The 19,521-nt window shown below is 40.1% G+C and overlaps 1 protein-coding gene across 2 annotated transcripts in view; it reads left to right on the plus strand.

Annotated features, from left to right (window-relative positions):
* Nucleotides 1-19,521, plus strand: part of LOC117473045 (netrin receptor UNC5C-like) — a 175,250-nt gene that overhangs the window by 72,277 nt on the left and 83,452 nt on the right. For both annotated transcript variants that reach the window (XM_034118516.1, XM_034118517.1), the window contains exon 2: nt 17,543-17,779. In XM_034118516.1, the coding sequence (XP_033974407.1) occupies nt 17,543-17,779 (237 nt within the window). The remainder of the gene's footprint in view (nt 1-17,542; nt 17,780-19,521) is intronic.

Genomic DNA, 19,521 nt, shown 5'->3' on the forward strand with positions numbered 1-19,521 from the left:
ATATTATATTTAACATGTTTGTTGCAACACATATACAGTACAAGAGTGCATAGCTTGCATGTAGGCTAAAGCATTATCCATTATATACACACAAAATAACTATTTTGTTCCTGAAGTATAATTCTTACCGCCAAAAAGTCCATTAGAAAAGTTAAATAGAGGTCAAAGTGTTTGGGTTCAAATCTCTATTCAGTGAACTATAACTATAGCCTAGCAGATCATTAGACCAGTATTCTGCCGTGGCTCGGGTAATTGCTCAGGAGCACACATACACACTCACTAAAGACAATAATGGCCATTATATTTGTAACGTCCCCCCGTGGAGATTTGGGGTAAAATCATTGGTACGGTATGTTTTGATGTAAACACTCACTATGTAAAAATCATAATACTAATACGATATCAACTCTAACTATATCTGAGTCTTCTCAGTGGATATTGTTTGCTTTGTTAGTGAGTGGATCAAAACATCTAATTGTTTTTATTGTTTTTGAACTCAAATGTACAAAGGAATCTAGTCATGTTAACACAGTGTCACACATGTATCTAATATATGTGTTCACCCTTCATCATCTTCCACCCTCATACTCTACAGGGGGCATCTGCATCACTGACAAAGATCCTTTGTAGATAATTACCCCAGTGATAAAAGCCTGTTCTTCATCAAGGCTTTTCTTTGGTAACAATCAGTATCACTTGTCATCGTGTGCCTCCAGCATCCAAAATGGCACACACTGCAGTTTCTTTTTTCTTTTTCTATATTATGTTGTGCCATTATTTGCCATGTTGTGTTTTTCATCTCGCACAGATTACCAATGGTACATGGCTCTATAATAAAACCAATATCATGACATGGCTCTCTTAGGTTTAAGTCTCTGTTCTTTAGTGTAGACATTAGTTTAGAGTGCAGAGAGTGGAAAGTGGTCGTACAGCATACCTGATTGTCCAAGTGACGACACAGATTTATGGCCATTGAAAAAAAGGAACATAAAACAAAGCAAGAAGAGCATCTCCAAGGACTCAAGATCACATACAGTCTCACACGTCTTTCTCTGAACTACATGTTCTTTTGTTCTCTGTGGCCTGGTTTCTCCGACACCTTTATATCCTCTGTTTTCATCCTCCTACTCTTTCTTCTTTTCTCCTTGCTCTGCCAACATTAAAACACAATACATGCACATAGATTGTAAATGTGAAATGGACAATGATCTCATGTAAGCATGATGGTGCCTCAAATATGAGGGAACTACTGTGAAAGCCTCTTTTTTACTTTATAAATATTTATTGTGTGTGGGTTTGTATGAGAGAGAGGCAGGAGAAGGAGGGCTTAACCATCTTCCTGTTAAATGACCCCAGTCTGTGGCCTCAATGTACCATATTACTGCAGTATGACACACACACTGCTGCTGTATGAGACCTGATATAACAAACAAGCACTTTATAATAATCTACTCCAATTACAGGATTGATGCAAAACAGTTTGCATAATCCTTCTGAGTGGATCTATTTTACTTGGTGTATTAATTACACAGAAAGCTATCCTGTATACACAATATATCATATTTACTCCACTTCAATTCTATTATCTTTAACCTCCAAAAAGCTATGTTCTCTATAGTTCATAATGAAGCTGCCGTTTAAAAGTTGGGACATAATCAATTTCTCTATAGTCTTTGAGACTATGTTGCAGTACTTAATGGAAGGTGATTCATTTAAATATCTTCTACTTAAACGGTGACCCAAGCTTTCACTTAAAAGTATAAAAGTAGCAACATCTGTTCAGAGCGCTAAATAGACTTAAATTATGCAAAACAATTCATGAAACAAACTCAAATGAAATATGTCTATCATGGCAACTATGCTGAAAATGTACTAATTAAATTTTGCCCAGTACAACAAAACAAGATTGCCTACCCATACTTTAATTGCGAAGCTTTAACTAAGCAATTATCCTTCTTACAGTGTTGAGAGTGTGTTTAACATCAAACATACGTTAAATCTAGTACCATTCTACATTAAACCTTTAAATGTTTTAAAACATTTAGTAAAACTTTTCACAAAAAAACACAATTTCCACACATTAGATCTTTGATTGAGTTATTGGTCAGAATGTACACCATTTACAAGCATATAACTTCCACATTCCAGCTCTCTGGAAACAACAGTATTGGCTCACTCAGCTGTAGTCCATTACCTCTGAGCTTACAAGCCTGAATCACTTAAACCCCATTCATCAGCTCTCTGACAAGGCAACCTCCAGCAAACACATTCAGTCATGCGGTGAATATTCTCTGCATCTCCCCCACAACATTTCAACTTGTGACCTCAGCGTCCACCTGCATAGGCTCTTTCATCATACATCACATCTTCTTTATGGCTCACTCACTCACTCACTCACTCACACACACGCACATGTGCACACTAATGTACACACACACTTAAAAGCCTCATCACCTTTGACCTTGTGACCCCAGTTAACTAACTAACCTCTTGTTATTTCCCTCGTTCACTGCACCTCTTTGTGTGGGGCCTCGGTGAAAAGATCCAGTCATGCAGCACAGGTAGCCCCGGGGCAGCTTCAGCTTCCAGCCTATCAACATATCCATACATCTCTCTTTTCTACATCAATCCACATAAACACAGAGCGACTCAGTCACTAGTTCACTTGAGGATTTTGAACTTCTAACCTTTTGTCTTGCTCGGACGTGTGGCCATTTCCTGATACTTCCGTATTGTTTCAAATGACCTTTTAATGTATGCTGTTAATGTACAAGTGAAGCCCAGCAGGATGCACACAAGCAAAAAAGACACACAATTATATCTGAACTTGGTGTTTATGTGGTTGTGTTATTGAAGCAGTTTATACAAGAGCTTATAAAAGAACACAACACATATTATATCATATCAGCTACATTTTCTAGAATCATTTATTGGACATTATTGACAGATTTTGAACACCAGATACCATGGCCATTTAGGACATGTTTAAGAAATAATTAAGTTCCCTGTTTTCACATTTAAACTCCTAACCTTCTTGTTTATGTATGACCATTTGTTACTAATGCAGAGTGTCCCTCAGCTCTATGACCAAGCTGTTAAGAATCTGGTCCCAAACTAGTCAAGTAAAGTTAATGGTGCATACATTTAACTCCTTTCCATATGAACTCAATTTGAACTCCTTGCTTAGTGGGATCTATTTGCTGAACAGTTAATGTGAGATTTGTAAATACATTATTAACCGCACAGTGACTCTGTGTTAAATGGAATTAAATTGTGATTCAGAATAGCCCGAAATTGAAATTAATCCTAAAATTGAATTACCTATGATTGAACTCACAACCCCTGAGCCATGTTTCCACCACAGCAGTTTCCCTAATGTTCAGTGATTTACTAATATCCTTCTCTTAGCCTTTCACAACCTCAAGGCATGGCCTTTTGATTATAATGTAGTTACTGCTATGGTAAAAACAGGTGGTTATTTTTTAGTTTTCTCTTAAAGTGTGGTAGGAAGATTTTACTGTTATGAAATTAAATTGGAACAGGCATTGGAGAGAGAATAAATAAGTCTCATGTAACTGCTTTCTAAGTATCTTAAAGTTGAAGAAGTTGAAAATAACTTGAATTGAATGACTTTGACGCTCATCCCTTTGCTGTTTTAATAACACTTCAGACATTGGAAATTCCTTTTTATTAATATTTCACTCCCACAGATAGGATTTTTTGGTTTCTCCAAAATAATTGGGTTTAATATGTTACTTCAGAAATGTTATCTTTTGATCAATCCAGGTTCAAAATAAGAAATGACTGAAAGCATCAGCCCCCAGATGACCCTTACTGAGATGTGAGAAAACAAGGATCCACAGGGCTTCATCTCCTTCTTAAGGACGGTCTCCACACCACTTATGACACCGCTCCGATGCCCCAAGTGCTTGAAAAAGATAAAAAGGGCCATATTTCAGAATAAAGTCAAGATATCTTGTCAAGGTTGAAAGACTTTCCTGGCAGAAGTTACTCATTATTCCCTTAGCTCCAAAAACATGTTGTAGTGTCACTGCAGGCTGCCACTTCACCTAGTGAAGTCTCTCCCAGCTTTGAACTGTATACCCGTGCCTTCCAGCTTTCCCATTGTTTGTGCGCTCACCGGCATCAATGAGTTGCATCTGGGCCACCTGTCAAATTGGTTAGCAATCAACCAACAGTCAACAAACCAATGACACAACGGCAACTAAGGCTGCAGCCACACGATAACGATAACGATAACGGGTCCCAATGTGGGTAGATCTGGGGATGCAACGCTCTGGGGGGGCCAAACGGCTCCGTGTCTACGCCCTATACGATCATTTTCTAATAGCGATGAAGCAATAGCCCCGCCTCTCCCCACCTCTCCTGCTCAGAGATCAGCTGCTGGGCTGTCAGAAGAGGGGGAGGAAAAGAGAGGCTCCATTTATTATTCTTATATTATTGAGTCGTTATCAATTTGTTTTAAAGCTCAATAAATAAAAAAGAAGACCTCTGACCGGCACTTTTCTAATTTTGGCCGGAAGATTTAAACTTTAACGGACATGTTGACGGAAACTCTGCCGCACGGTTCCCTCGTCCCTTGGAAGAGGCGGAGAGGTGGGTGTTTTTCATCTGCTGGTGGACTACCGGAGAGATTTACAGTACAGCAGGAGCACACGCTTGCCTCGGGGAGGGTAGAAAAAGAGCCAGAGCGTCCACCGCGGAGAATAAACAGAAGGGCAACCATGGCAACCATGCGCGGGAAGTCTTATTCGCTGATTTTGGTGTATTTTGTGGCAGAAGTACAGCGCCACTTTCAGGCCCGGCATATGTACTACAGCGTCTCCAGCGCTTTCGAGCGGACACGTTTCTGGTGCCTATTGCGTGTGGACGGAAGACTTTTTTGATATCGAATTTGGTTCGTTTGCGTTACCGTTCTCGTGTGGCTCCAGTCTAAGGCATTGCATGCATGTTTACCCACACCAACACGAGTCTATGTATTTCTATGGGGGAGCCCATGAAGTGAAGGACTTGTTTAATTTCTTGATTTTAAAGTGTAAGTGAACAACTAGGACGTTTCCACGTAGTGTACACTTTCCTCACTGCTCTGCCAGGAACAACATGTTTTTGCTCACGAGTACTGCTCATAGCACCAAGAACACAAAGACGGCATGTTGCGGTTAATGTTTAAACCATCTTAGATTGAACTATATGCTAGAAATGCATTTTTAATGTTCATGCAAAAGTGCTAGGGTATGAAAAGCAAATACACTGTCAACACAGCTCATGTGTTGAATCATGTATGAAGTTTTAGTTTTTTCAGTACTAGTAGAAAGCTGATCTTACTCATGTACTATTCATTGAACAAGATTTAAAGATTCAATTTTGTTTTAAAATGCAATCCTTTGATTTTATACAAGGACTAGCCCCAACAACAATATTGCTTTTGCCATAAATATAACACTTATTTCCACATCAAACGTTTTTTGTCTTTTCTTTCTTTGTGTTTTCACAAGTCCTTATCACCTGGCCTAAATCTTTAAATGAGCGTTTCCCTAACAGCTCTTTACATTCATCACTATCTATCCAGAAAACATTCAGGTAAATAGCTGGCAAGTTATAACCAGTTGGCTTCTTCTACATCCTAGTGATCTGTGTAGATTAAAAGAGGCATGGAAAAAGCTGATACTGTAATCAGTGTAAGTCAATGTTTAAATGTAATTATAAATCTGTAATTGTAATTACTGCACAACCTGCATTCAATGTGTCATATTAACATTTATGTTTTAGTTCTGAACTCGCCCCAAATATTTCAATATCCTCAGGTCCCACTGACCTCGAGCTGAGACATCTACTGTGAAACCCCCATGACAGGTTTCATTTATTCATTGATTTTGTTTTGGCCACTGAATTTATCAGTGATAATAATAATAAATTCGATTTTTAAAGCACTGCTGTTAGCAAGGAAAGGTGTTACAGGAGGCATAATAAAAACAAACAAAATAAACAAAAGCTTTTTTTAAAAGAAAGGTTTTTAAGCCTTTCTTGAAGGCGTCAGTGGTCTGGGAGTCCTCAGGTGGTCTGGGAGGGAATTCCACAGGCGAGGAGCAGCTGCACAGAAAGCCCGATCCCCCATTGTGCGGAGTTTGGTCCTCGGGGGGCGAAGCCGATGGTTGGTTGTGGAGCGGAGGTTGCGTGTGGAGGTTTGTGATGTGAGAAGTTCCTTCAGGTATTCAGTCTCTTATGGGCTTGGAATGTGTTTCGCCCCAGAGGTAGATGAAACCCATTCAAAGCCCATTGTGTAATTTATAAAGGCTTCGGATTTGACCAAAATAAGGCTGAAAAATAAATAAGGCTGTTTCATTCCTGCTGTCCCTCCCTCTCTCTCTCTCAGGCTTTCTTTCTATCACACACAGAGATTGTTTGCACCCCTGCACAGTAACCACTGCTCTAGTTCTCACAAGCCCGAGCTTCTCATTTCAGAGAGTAGTACTTGTGAGGGTAGCAGACCCAAGATAAAAGTTAATTAGGACTCTGGCAGCAGAGGATCAGGCGGAAAGAGAGCCAAAACAGCGGAGATGGTGTCAAAGGACTAACTTGACATTTTGGACTCCAGTATTTTCTTCCTCATCTTGCTAACACCATGACAGACCAAAATTCCCCAAGATGGTACTTAAGATGTCATAATGGCATGCTAGTGCTGCTGGCATTTCTCATTAAACCCAATAGGTAACACTAGCTGTGAGCTAGCTCATGAGCTTCCAACGGAAACCACTAGTTTCAAGGAAGAATGAAACACTAATGATGTGTTTTCATGTAAGCTCAATAACTAATTAAGATCTTTCTGTGTTTCAGAAAAAATCCCTTGAGAAAAACAAATAATACACCAACAAATCCCAAATGTTGTTAAATCTTGTTAAGATTAGGAGGAAGTTAATTGTGACGAAATGTGGGACCGACAGAGTTGTAAGGTTGTGAAGAAAACGCCATTGGGAGAAGCAGTGGTTAAGAGGAGGGTAACAAATGGAAAAATAAGAAATGAGAACATTAAAGAACGATACAACAAGAACGATTGGACTGGGAGCCGTAGGGTCGCTGGTTCAAGTCCCCGACCAGACCTAAATATGGAGTGTGGACTTCTACTTGGAGAGGTCCCAGTTCACCTCCTGCCCTGCCGTGGTGCCCTTGAGCAAGGCACCGGACACCCCCCTTCCCCCCCACTCCCATTGCTCCCCGGGCGCTGTACAATAGCTGCCCACTGCTCCTAGTACTAGACTCCTTGTACTAGGATGGGTTAAAAGCAGAGGCCAAATTTCACTGTGTGTGCTGTGTGCTCTGCATGTGTGACCATTAAAGAGGGTTTCATCCCTCCCTATTCTATTCTATTCTATTCTACATTTACCATCGTCAGGCATAGTTTTGAGTAAAGAGGGAATACGCATTGTTAAGATAAAGGAGAGATGGGAGAAACAATTGTGTACTGCGTGTATGCATTAGAGAGAGAAGCATGGTCAGTAATGTGTCTGTAATAAGGTCAGAGGCAGAAGTCCATTATGAAACCCCCTTGAGGCTCTATTTATAGTGACCTAAGGAGAAGGGGAGGGATAAAGTGAGCAAGTGAGACGGTGAAAAAAAGAGAAGAGTTTGAGATGAAGATGTGAAAGAGGCATGAAACAGGAGGGCTGAGAGAAGGTGGGGGGGGGGGGGCAGTGAGTGAAAGGATGCAAGAGAGGAAGAGCAGAGAGGCAAAGTGTTGGGGAAGGAGTAAAGATGGGAAGGCGTGAAATGGGGATAGCAGATGAGAGCAAGAAGTGTGGAAAGGTGCCAGAGAGAGGAAGAGAGAAGTGGGAAATGATGCAGGGGAGGACTGAGAAAGAGAGGAGAGGAAGACAGCAGGGGAGAAGGAGAGTTTGGCTAGGCGAGGAAAGAAACAGAGAAGTGCGGTCGGAAAGCATGAGGGCTTTAAGTAGAGACTGAAGAGAGGAGGAATAAGAAGGCGAGAGAGAGTGAGACAGTGAGCCTCCAGATGGAAAAAGGCATGAACATTGCGATGTCTGATCCAATTTTATTTTCAGCTCTGAATTAAATAGCCAAAATATGGGAAAATCTTCAAATGAAATAAGCCTGTAAGCTGTCTTTTATCATTTGAGTTGAGTTGCCATCTTCATAATTGTATTATTGTGTGTGTGTATGAGTGTTGGTGTGTGTGAGTTTGTGTGTTGATAAACATTTTATATTTTATATATATTGAAAGCTATTTGGAAGAGGAAACATGCACAACAAGACATGGCTGGGAGGTCTGGGGTCGAAGTAAAATGATGCCCTGGAAGTAACTGAAGAATGACTGAATCTATGTCATCCCTTAATCTATGTCATCCCTCCGAAGCAAAGAGTGAAATAGGAAGGAATCAAAAAGGGAAGGGTGCATAAAAGAACGTGAATTTATACAGGTTTTCTAAAGGAATCAAGACAGAGATCACAAGCCAAGATGAAAAGGAGTGAAGAGGCGTTTTTTGGCAGATAGAAAAAAAGTAATCATAAATACAGATAGACCTGCACAGAGATTCTGACAGGTACAGAATATATGCAGAGACACATGGCGAACACAGGAAGAGCCCGATATGTGGATCACAGCACATACCTACACATGACCAGCCAACCATACTATCAGTTGTCACCCAGAAAAACATTATCCTATCTGCTTGAAAATAGAAGTCCTTCCCCGGCCAATGTTTTGATATTCTAATTCACTGCCCCGTGCTGGCTGCTCGTATTAATAGCGATGCTGAGCTGTGATAGGGGAACATGAATGAAAGCGAAGCCTTGCATTTCCCTGAGGCCTGGGATAAGGGAGACAAAATCCATCTGGAAGATAACATTACACATCAACTCGCACAAGTTTGTACCCCCACAAGCTTACATAAGACTATGCATATGAATGAGATATTCCATCTGCATGTGGATATGTGTGGTGTGCGTACTTCTGTGTGTGTAACACAAAGGAAGACTTGTGCAGTACAGAGCTGATAGCTGTTCTTCATGATTGTAAAATGGCTAATTGTTTTTTATATAGTTGTCGTCCTTATTTTCTTATCTGGTTGCCTAGTACTCAAATGTGTTTCTTATTATGGTGTTATTGTAATGTCACTGCATTATTCAATTTCAGACAGTGGGATACAAATGTTTTACACTTGTGATGATTGGTAAACACCATTCCCTTAAGTTTGTTAAAATAACAACAGATATATGTTGTGAATTAGTTGGCTGGTTGGGAATATTAATTTGTTACAATTGTCTTTCTTTCTTTAGTTCGTCATAGTCTGGTTTTCACCTATCTTGACTGAAGACAGGTCGAGGGTAGAGACTTGCACAACATTTTTTGCACTTCTTAACACGTGGCTTTGTGGTCATTTAATATTTTATGATTCGTATGATGTTTTAATGCTTCGTCAAGCACTTTGTGACTATGTCTGGGAAAAGTGCTTTATAAATACATTTTACTTACTTACTTACTTAAATGGCCTGACGGGGTCTCACATCAGTGACATAGTTCTGAAGGAGCAGGTGGATTTAAAACTCAAAACATAACCGAGGACTGAAACAGATTGGTTATCATCTGGCCTCACAGTAATTGCAGTGGCTGGTTTGACGTCAAGGGTTCCACCCACATACTGAGTCATATGTCAGACAAATAGAAAACGCTGTAGCCAAAGCCTCACCAATCGGTGCTCAACCTTGAATAAGAGGAGTCAGATATTAACCCCTGCTTTAGACCATCCTGTGCTGACCATTGAGGTGTATCAGTACACTTAAGCTGACTCGGGCCAAAGAAACTGGAGATAAGTGCTGGCTTTAGAGCCATTTTGGTACATACGCAGTGTACTTACTCCCTGGCTCTTCCGGTAGAGCAGTATCCTGTACCTTCCATTTTTCTCTCCCGAACTCTCCTCTTGAGTACAGGAAAATGCTTTTCAAAAATTGTGTGGCGTGAGGAAGAAACTTCTGAAAAGATCAAATGCAAAAGATGCTTGAAGCAAGGAAAAATACTAAGAAGACAAAAAGAGAGAGAGAGCGAAAGAGGAATGACTGATTGTTAAGGGAGTGACATTTTCAATAATGCAGGGACTAACAATAGATGCAGCAGTTGTCTTTGTGGACAGACATACGTACACATACAGTCTGCTTCTACTGTTAAGTGTGTTCATGTAACATTTGGCATTGAGACAGCCATAAAAAAAGCAAATTAGTTCTCTCAGGCTGCCTACCTGCAAACACCCACTCTTCAGCTGCTCCTGTCCTGTGCGTGTCCTTAAAATGTGACTGTACCCAGTTTAATATACGTGTGATGCATGTCCAACTGTGACTGTGCGAGTTTTAATCTGAATCTAGACCAAGCAGCGTCTGAGATAGTGTAATGCCTTCAGCCAAGTGCTGTAAAGAAATGTTGCTATTTTGTTTTCCTAATGATGAATATTTTATTTATTTGCCGCTGTTATCGTTTAATAACTCTTGTTTCATCTGGTGCTTAGTGACCTTATGATACAAAGAGATCCTACTGATTAAAGAACAAATCAGCATGCTTTAAAGCTCTGTTGTTTCTACAGTTCATTGGAGTGCTGCAAAAACTTCAACATCATTTATGTTTTTGCTGAAATTTCTGCTAAATAATTATTTAGCTTAATTGGAGTTTGTAGCAGAGACTGCTGATAAATTGGACGGAAAAGTCAGGGGATCATCATCAAAGTCAGTAGGCTTCATCCCCGGGACTTTAAATGTTTGCAAAGATTTTATAGTAATCCATCAAGTATTTGTTAATATACTTAAGTACAGACCAAAGCCGCAAGCACAGCCAGAAACCAAGATAAAATTGAAAGAATACTGATTAATATGAGTTAGTTATACATACATTGAAGCAGAAACTAAAGCCAATGTATCACCTATAACATGGAACAACATTGAACATAACATCCTGACCTATACAGTATTCACAAATATTCAAATGTGTAATTTGCATAAATGCACATACAAATGCATACATGCAAATATGTCGAATAGACTTACAGTAGTCGTATTTAAAAATACATTCACATCGACAACCTTCCTTCCACATAAAACACACGTAGATGTACACTGATATTCGCACTTGCTTCGCTCTAACCTGAAAACTGTAGGCAATACAGCTTACAGAATTATAATTTGGGGATAAATAAGATATTCCTGTCACAGCCACACCTTTTGTATTCATATTGTAAGTTGCTGGAGCAGAATATGTGTGGATTTGACGAAATGTAATATAAAATGTACTGAGCTTTACAACACAATGCAAATATAATAGGAAGTGATGCCCCTCTAACACATACAACATGTCAAATTTCAAAAAGTTATTTTTAATGGTAATTGTTGTTTAAATAAAAACCGGACTTCAGACGTAAAAAAAAAAGCCTCAGGACACTATTTTCATTCGAAAAACATTTTGCTACTTCTCCTGTTTTATAGATTTTAGTTTCCCTTATTCTTATATGCAGGCCTATCTTTTTCTTTAGAGTCTACGTACTATGAGGAATTCAGCATACTGCATAGACTTGCTCGCAGTATGTGGTATGCATCTTAACCACCAGGATACCCCACATATATTCTTTTCATTCTACAAATAGCGCCTCTCTCTTAACTAAGACCAGCTGTGGCCTACGGAGTCACCCCTCTACAGGCAGTGTCATAAATCTCCTTCCAGGCCTTACCCGGGCCCTTACATGTCATACACAATGAAAGGCTGCGGACGCCAACCAGCTGTCACAGTCTGCTCCCTTATTGAGATACTCTAGCTGTCAAGCACTTTGTGTTAATATGTATTGCCTAGCCCTGAAAGCCTGGTGGATATATAATGGGTTATGACAAGGCGGTGTGCAGTGCATACTGTGCTACAGTATATCTTCCCAGGGTTATTTCATGGTTAGAGGAATTCCTCTTCCATTGAAAAAAAAAATGCAGATGCTCATTTGTATTGGATTCAATATAAAACCCCAACAAATCTAGTGCAAAATATGGAAAGTAAAGCAGTGTAATGCATTTAAATACCATTAATCACATATTAATGGGCCACAAATTACCTTATAGTTTAATAAATATCTCCCAACAAAAATGACTGGGATAAACTCCATAAAGCTACAATTTAGTTAAGGACTGCTTTCTTTACACTACGTTTGTTTTTTTGTGAAGTACTCAAACATATGTACATTAAATTATCCCTTTGAAAAAAGGTAATGGTGTGATTAATTCTCTACATTTGCATGTCTACTAGTGTCTTGAATATTATTGCTTTTATCAAAGTGCCGATTGAGGATAAGCGCCTGATTAAGTGGATGTGGATGATTGCTCATCGCCTGGTGTCTTCTTTCAAAAGGAATATAACTCTGCAGGACGTTGTGTATAATTCCCTGTCATGCAATGTCAAGTAGTTTAACTGTCTTAGTCTGCCCTTGATGTCAACTTTGTAAACAGATGACTCCGAGAAATGTTCCCCATATGCACACACACACACACACACACACACACACACACACACACACACACACACACACACACACACACACACACACACACACACACACACACACACACACACACACACACACACACACACACACACACACACACACACACACACACACACATACATCATACATTTTGTGAACAACCATAACTTTGCTAGTCCTTACTTTGAATCCTTATTCGAACCAAACAATTCTTGCATACAAAAGTAAGGGAAGGAAAGGAAAAAAAGAAAAGGACAGTTTAAGTGTTTGTGATTGCGAGAACAAACTTTGTATTCCCAGTTTTCTTTCTTATTGATGCTGTAATAGTTCCTGACAACTTGACACAGCAGACTGTAAATGGAAGTTATTTTATATGTTATGTTGTGCTTGCAACACGGAAACAAACCTCCTCAGTAAAACATACGTTACCAATACATGGCCAAAGACAAATAAAGGCCTGTAAAACCACATAATATTATTATATTATCTGATAGTTAGTCAACTATTTCTTCCAATAAAGACATTCCTTACCAACACTAATATTCTAAATACCAGTCTTACAAAGGGATATATTGTTATATTGTATATTGCGTGTGTGCATTAGTATGTGATCCATGTGTGTGTGCTGCATGCTTGTGTGACATACTTAAGTGCCTGTTTATTAATGACATGCTCTTGTAGCCCGCTTGCATGCTTTCTGTTTGCATGTTTTACTGTGTCTGCGTCTTCATGTGTGTCTGCGTCTTCATGTGTGTGGAAATGGGCGGCAGTATATCTAGTTCCATAGCAATGCTGTACTAGCTCGCTCCCTGCTGTCCCGTCATCCCTCACCTGCTCTCTTTTCTCACCTCTCCCTCCATTGCCCTTAACTCCTTAAACCTTTCAATGTTCTAATAGGTCTATTTAAGTGTGTGTGTATGTATATTGTGTGTAAGTTTATGTATGTGCCTGTGTGTGTGTGTCTGTTATAGCAGACATTCTATGGGCAGCTAATATGAGCGCCAAGAATGGGTATTTGTACTGTTCCAAGTTTGTGAGACGGAAAGTACAGACTTTGAGTGTGAAAGAGATAGCAACATAAAGTATAAATATGGGGGCACACACTGTATTACACCTAGTGTTTGAATGTGTGTGTTATATATTTGTATGCATCTGTGTGACTTTTGTAATTCGGCAGCACAAGTGTCTGATATAGATAGGGATCGTTTCTGCTTTGTTTTCCTAGTTGTTAGTGTGTCTGTCTGTGTGTGTTTTGTGTGTGTGTTTGTGCCTGTGTCTCTGCTTCATGTTTTCACAGCTGCTGCTGATTCTAACTAGATGATAAGAGGGTCAGAAGTATGATCTCATGATTTCCATGGCTACTGCACTGATACGGATCGTAGACCACTTACTAAGAACATAAAACCCTACCACACATTCACATGGACACAAAAACCCACACTCTTACCCATGAGGCATTTTGACCCTATATGGCTGCGTTTGGCTTTCTTTACAACACGGACACTCTTCTCATCCACATAGTCTTGAAAACATGTTTTAGTGTGAGGGTACAGTTTTGTTAAGTGGCCAAAGGGCAAGCGGTTTTCTTGGAAGGGTCATATTTTGTAGGACGACCAACAATCATAGTTGTGAGGAACTATGTTAATATTCAGCATCCCCATATATTACTCGAACTGTACTCTTATGAGTAGAGTATTTTTGAGAATCCTACAATTTGTATTGGTTTTATTAGAAATGTCTTCACCATGCTAGTAATGTTAATAATATCCCTTTTATTTCCCGTCCTAAATCTCCCTCTTCCCGTTTGTCGTTAATCCAACCATCTCTCCGTCCATAAGATAGATCGGCTCACTTTGTCACATACACTTGAACATGATTTGCTACTTCTGATTACATAATTCTTTGCAGATTTACGGACATTTGTTGGTTAGGTTTTAAGGTTTTCCAGAGTGGGCAGACCTATAGACACGAGCAAGGGAATAAATAAGGTGTTTTGCTCCCGGTGCATATTTAGTACATGGCGTAAATCGAACCTGGACATTGTTCGTCTACGGCCATCCATTAAGAATGACAGCATTCAGGCAAGACGTTTATGAGGTGGGCTGTTAGTGCCAGTAATTCACTCTGTCAGGAGATCAGAAGAGAGCAGGGGGGGTTAAAGAGGAGGAGAAGCAAGAGGAAGGGATACGCTTCAGGATGAAGGGGTAAATAAGTTGAGAGAGGATGGGCTAGAGCGGCAAGGATGGCGCAAAGGGGGAAACAATTTCTGAGCCAAAGGTTTTTTAACTAGGAAAAATGTATTTCCGTCCCTCCCCTTTTTTCTATTTCACCCACCCTTTTCTGTGGCTATCATGTTTCTTGTGCCAATCAATATTTTATAGCTGTCGCTCCGGAGCAATGAACCTCTCTGAATGACATATGAGGGCGAGAATGGATGTTGGGGGAGATGTGGAAATCAGGAGGGAGGGGTAGGAGGGTGTAAAGCAGAGTGGTGGAAAAACATAAAGTAACAAGAACGAGGAAGGCAGCGCAGCATATGACATGAGAAACAGACTGACATGACATTACTTCATATAACACTGGATAAATAAATAGCGGGAGTACATTTCCCACAGATAATGAAATATTGCTATAAAAATGTCTCTCAGTTTTCATACTGTCAGAGAACTAATTAGAAAACTAAAATAGAAAATGTCAGCTTCGTGACATCAAAGTGGGGACGCTGCCTACTTATGTTTCCCCCCGTTTGTGTCTTGTTGTTTTACCTAAGCTGCTTTTAGCTTGTAGCCCACAGCACTCTGCTCTTCTCAAAGATAATGACTATAAACACAGTTAGAGAAATGTGCATGTGTATGTGTGCACAGGCGTATAAATGTGCAATTAGATGTTGCTTTTTTCGTGTATTGTGTTTACGTGTGACTGTAGACACATTAGCGACGGAAAACCTTCAAGCTCTGTCAAAAATGTGTGTGTACAAATGTTCCCATGAGTCACAGCTCTCTAGGTGAGCAACACACACACACACACACACACACACACACACACACACACACACACACACACACACACACACACACACACACACACACACACACACACACACACACACTCACACAGTAAAAGGTCTAGACAGTTTTAATGAAACTGGATGATGATGATGGAGTGGAAGGAAATTACAAGTTAGAAGCAAATGTGCATCTGTGTGTGTGTGTGTGCATGGACTGAAGGTGCATTGTGTGCAAGTGTGTCTATCAGAGGAAAGTAAACAAAATACCTATTCCGCTTCCTGTCCTTGTAATCCTCTGTGTTTTGGTGACCTTGGCAACCTGGTGACAAAACATTCAAGGTGTACCTTTGATTGAGGCCATGGGTGGACGTAAAGTTTGAAGCAGGCTGAAAGGATAGTTGAAGATAGAGAGCAGGCTGGAGGAAGAGGACAACGTTTTTCTGCCCAGACCAACATAAAACATGTAGCGGGACAAAAGCCGACCGTGTAGCGTTGCCTAGCGTTGCCTGCATCTTGGCCAAAAAGTTAAACTTGAACCCACTGCAAGGACAACAGGCAATGGCCAACAACTACATTGTATGTTTTGCCTCAGCTTGAGAGGAAATAACTCTTCATACTAGTAGTACAGTAGGTGGTCGTCTGTATTCGTCATTCAAAAGGAGAACTGCGAATAGTAGAGCTTTGAATACACTGCCCTTTCTTATGATACATAGTATACTTAGAAAGCCAGCAGTGTCACTCACAATGGTCAGCTTATTGGAAGCTAGTTTACTAACAGGATTGTTACTTTTTGATTGTGTTTCTTTATTGTCGAATGCACTCATTGTGAGTTGCTTTGAATAAAAGTATCCACTAAATTAAATGTAAGCTATGTGACATACTGTAAAACGAATTATTGTAACATAATGATCAGATGAAATGAAGAAGACAAATGAAAAAGTGCGCCCTCACGACTTTAGTTTGTTTTCCTCACACCTGTTTCCTTCTTTTGCTCTGTTTCAAATTCTATTTAAAAGGCCCTTCAGATTGATTTCTCAAACACACAGGCTCCTGCACTGATTGAACATGCTGAAAGGAAATTGGCCAAAAAAGCTGCTTAGAATGGGAGACTAACAGTGCGGGACGTACATATTAAAGTGACAGAGGTTCATTGCAGCCCAGCTTGGTGTGTCAGAACCTTTAGTGTTTGCATAATGAGGTTTTCACGTTCAGAATTACCTTTTTAAAGTCCAGTTACACCAGTTTTTAAAACAGCTCAATTTCATGGCAACACTAAATTTAGTTGACAGCGGTTAGAAGATCAGGACTCACAAAGTAAACCAATTCAAATACCTACTTTATGTTTATTGTTATTGAATTGTTATCCTCACATTAGCACTGACATTTATTTGAACATTGATGACCATATCGAAATCATTTGTCTTGGGTATTAAGTGTTTCTGAGTCCGATTGAATAAGAGTGTGCATGTCTTGTATTGTTAGGATGGATGTTTATGTGTGAGCCTCTGAAACCTGTGATAACCTATAACAAACGTTACTGAGTAGATTTGTGGAGTTGTTTACGTGTAGTTTTGCAGTATAACACAATCTAAGTCTTGTGGGAAGGGGATGGTTTCTGGAAATAACTTTGATAGCCAGAAGGTTTCCATAAAAGGACACACCAATCAGCTGCTGTTTGAATTTGCATTTTACGGCTCAGTGGAAGAAAACTTTGCTCCAGGCCACCAGCTTGAGACATGGCAATTATTAGTGATCAGATGAAAACGGCATTGCCTCATACACACTCAGTTTAGGGGGTATTGCTGCTCACTGGTGTGAATCACAGAACAATAATAAACGATTGAAAGAATTAAGCATTTCCTCCCTTTAACTATTCTGTCTCGGTTGCACCTCAAACTGCATCAATACAAAAAAAGACCAATTGAGCTTGAAATCTATAAAAAAAACACTGAATAGCAGTGACTGTCATAATTATAACTTTTCTCTTCTCCTCTTCCCCCAGTGAGAGATGATGACGATTTCCTGAGTCTGAGCGAGCTCCCAGAAACCTTCCCCTCCGACCCTCCGGAGCCCTTACCTCACTTCCTGTTTGAACCGGAGGAAGGCTACATCGTCAAAAATAAACCCGTCAATCTCTACTGCAAAGCAACACCCGCCACGCAGATTTACTTCAAATGCAACAGCGAATGGGTCCATCAGAAGGACCACACCGTCGAGGAGCGAGTGGACGAAAACTCAGGTGAATGCATGGCCTGTACTTTTAAAACGCTGACAAATCAGCCCATACTGTGAAATATGGATCGGAAAAGTCATATAATTAAAACTGCCATGGAAATAGTGTGTTCAGAGACTTTTCCTTTGAGTCATGACATTTTTGACAGAAAGTACTTTTGGTTTAAAAAAAAAACCATCTGACATTGTAGAGACAAGTGCAGTTTCTTGTCATTTTTATTCACAGGGGATCTTTTTTAAGAACACTTTTTTAAACTCAGTACACTCATGAATGCACAGCTGATGTTGGAACTTTGCTGCTAAAAGTCCAACAAAAAATGGGTGAAAAAAGATGAACAATATCCATATATTTGAAATGTATATATACCTTATTGCCAACATGGTGCTTACTTACCAGACTATTTTAACTATATACTATGTGTATACCATATGTCCTAGTGAGCAAAACATCCAAATTATATTTTAACTAATCTAAAGTTCCCTGTTGTATATCAAAATCAAGCATTTTGCCCCTCATGAATCGACTCTTCCTGCCTGACAATGATGAGATTTTGCTCTGTGTTTATAAAATTGTCACACATACAGAAAATATGGCCAACATCTTCCCCAGGTTGTCCCACTGGTGCACTGTAGGCAAACAGGTTAAAGCTATTATTCAGATGTTTAGTTATTTTTACTGAGAGCCGGGTCACATGTCAGACGTTTGTTCACAGCTGCCTGTCTGCCAGTGCAGTGAACTGTGATGTTCACAGGACAGTTTAAAAGGATCCACAGTTGCGTACTGGACTGCGGCCAAAGTTCCACACTTGTCACTTGTCAGCACACGGTTTTATTCTGCTGGAGAGGTAATGATGAATCATGCTGTTGCTTTGGCAGGAAGACAAAGACGTACACAACCGGTTTTCTTAGACTTCAGGTTGACATGAGCTGAGCTTATGGGTCTCCACCTGCCTGTTAATGAGCCTGAGTCCCCAGAGCGAGTGATTAAACACAGGCTGAAAGCAGTTTAAAAGTCCCGATAAATGGCATCTGTTAAAGGAAATACACAGTGGTAGTAGTACAAATCAGCATGTCAGTGGGTGAATTGCTATGTTTTCGTACTTGAGACAGGCCAGCAAAATAGGTAGCACATACTGTATTCTATGCACTCACTGTTAGATATCTGTCAATGTGTATATTGAAGGGCAATTTTAAGGAAGCTGAAGTTTGGACTCAAGTTGACACATCGACTTGCCCAACAAAGATTTACCTTTGTATTACAAAGCAGACCCTGGAGCCAAAGTGTGTGTGTGTGTGTGTGTGTGTGTGTGTGTGTGTGTGTGTGTGTGTGTGTGTGTGTGTGTGTGTGTGTGTGTGTGTGTGTGTGTGTGTGTGTGTGTGTGTGTGTGTGTGTGTGTGTGTGTGTGTGTGTGTGTGTGTGTGTGTGTGTGTGTGTGTGTGTGTGTGTGTGTGTGTGTGTGTGTGTGTGTGTGTGTGTGTGTGTGTGTGTGTGTGTGTGTGTGTGTGTGTGTGTGTGTGTGTGTGTGTGTGTGTGTGTGTGTGTGTGTGTTGTTTTTAGTGGGTCTGACACAGTCTCAAACCCAAGAAGGAGGCAACTGAGCAGTACAGTTTGATTTAGCTGTCACACTCCAACAGTCAAGGAAGAGGAGAATAAATGCAACAAAACCTGAAAGAAGTAAACATGAGAGAGGTGAAACAACAAGTACAGATAGAAACATACAGATATACACACAGTGGCAAATTACTGAA

Source organism: Trematomus bernacchii, unplaced genomic scaffold (genome assembly GCF_902827165.1).
Source record: "Trematomus bernacchii unplaced genomic scaffold, fTreBer1.1, whole genome shotgun sequence".
Taxonomy (NCBI): Eukaryota; Metazoa; Chordata; class Actinopteri; order Perciformes; family Nototheniidae; genus Trematomus; species Trematomus bernacchii.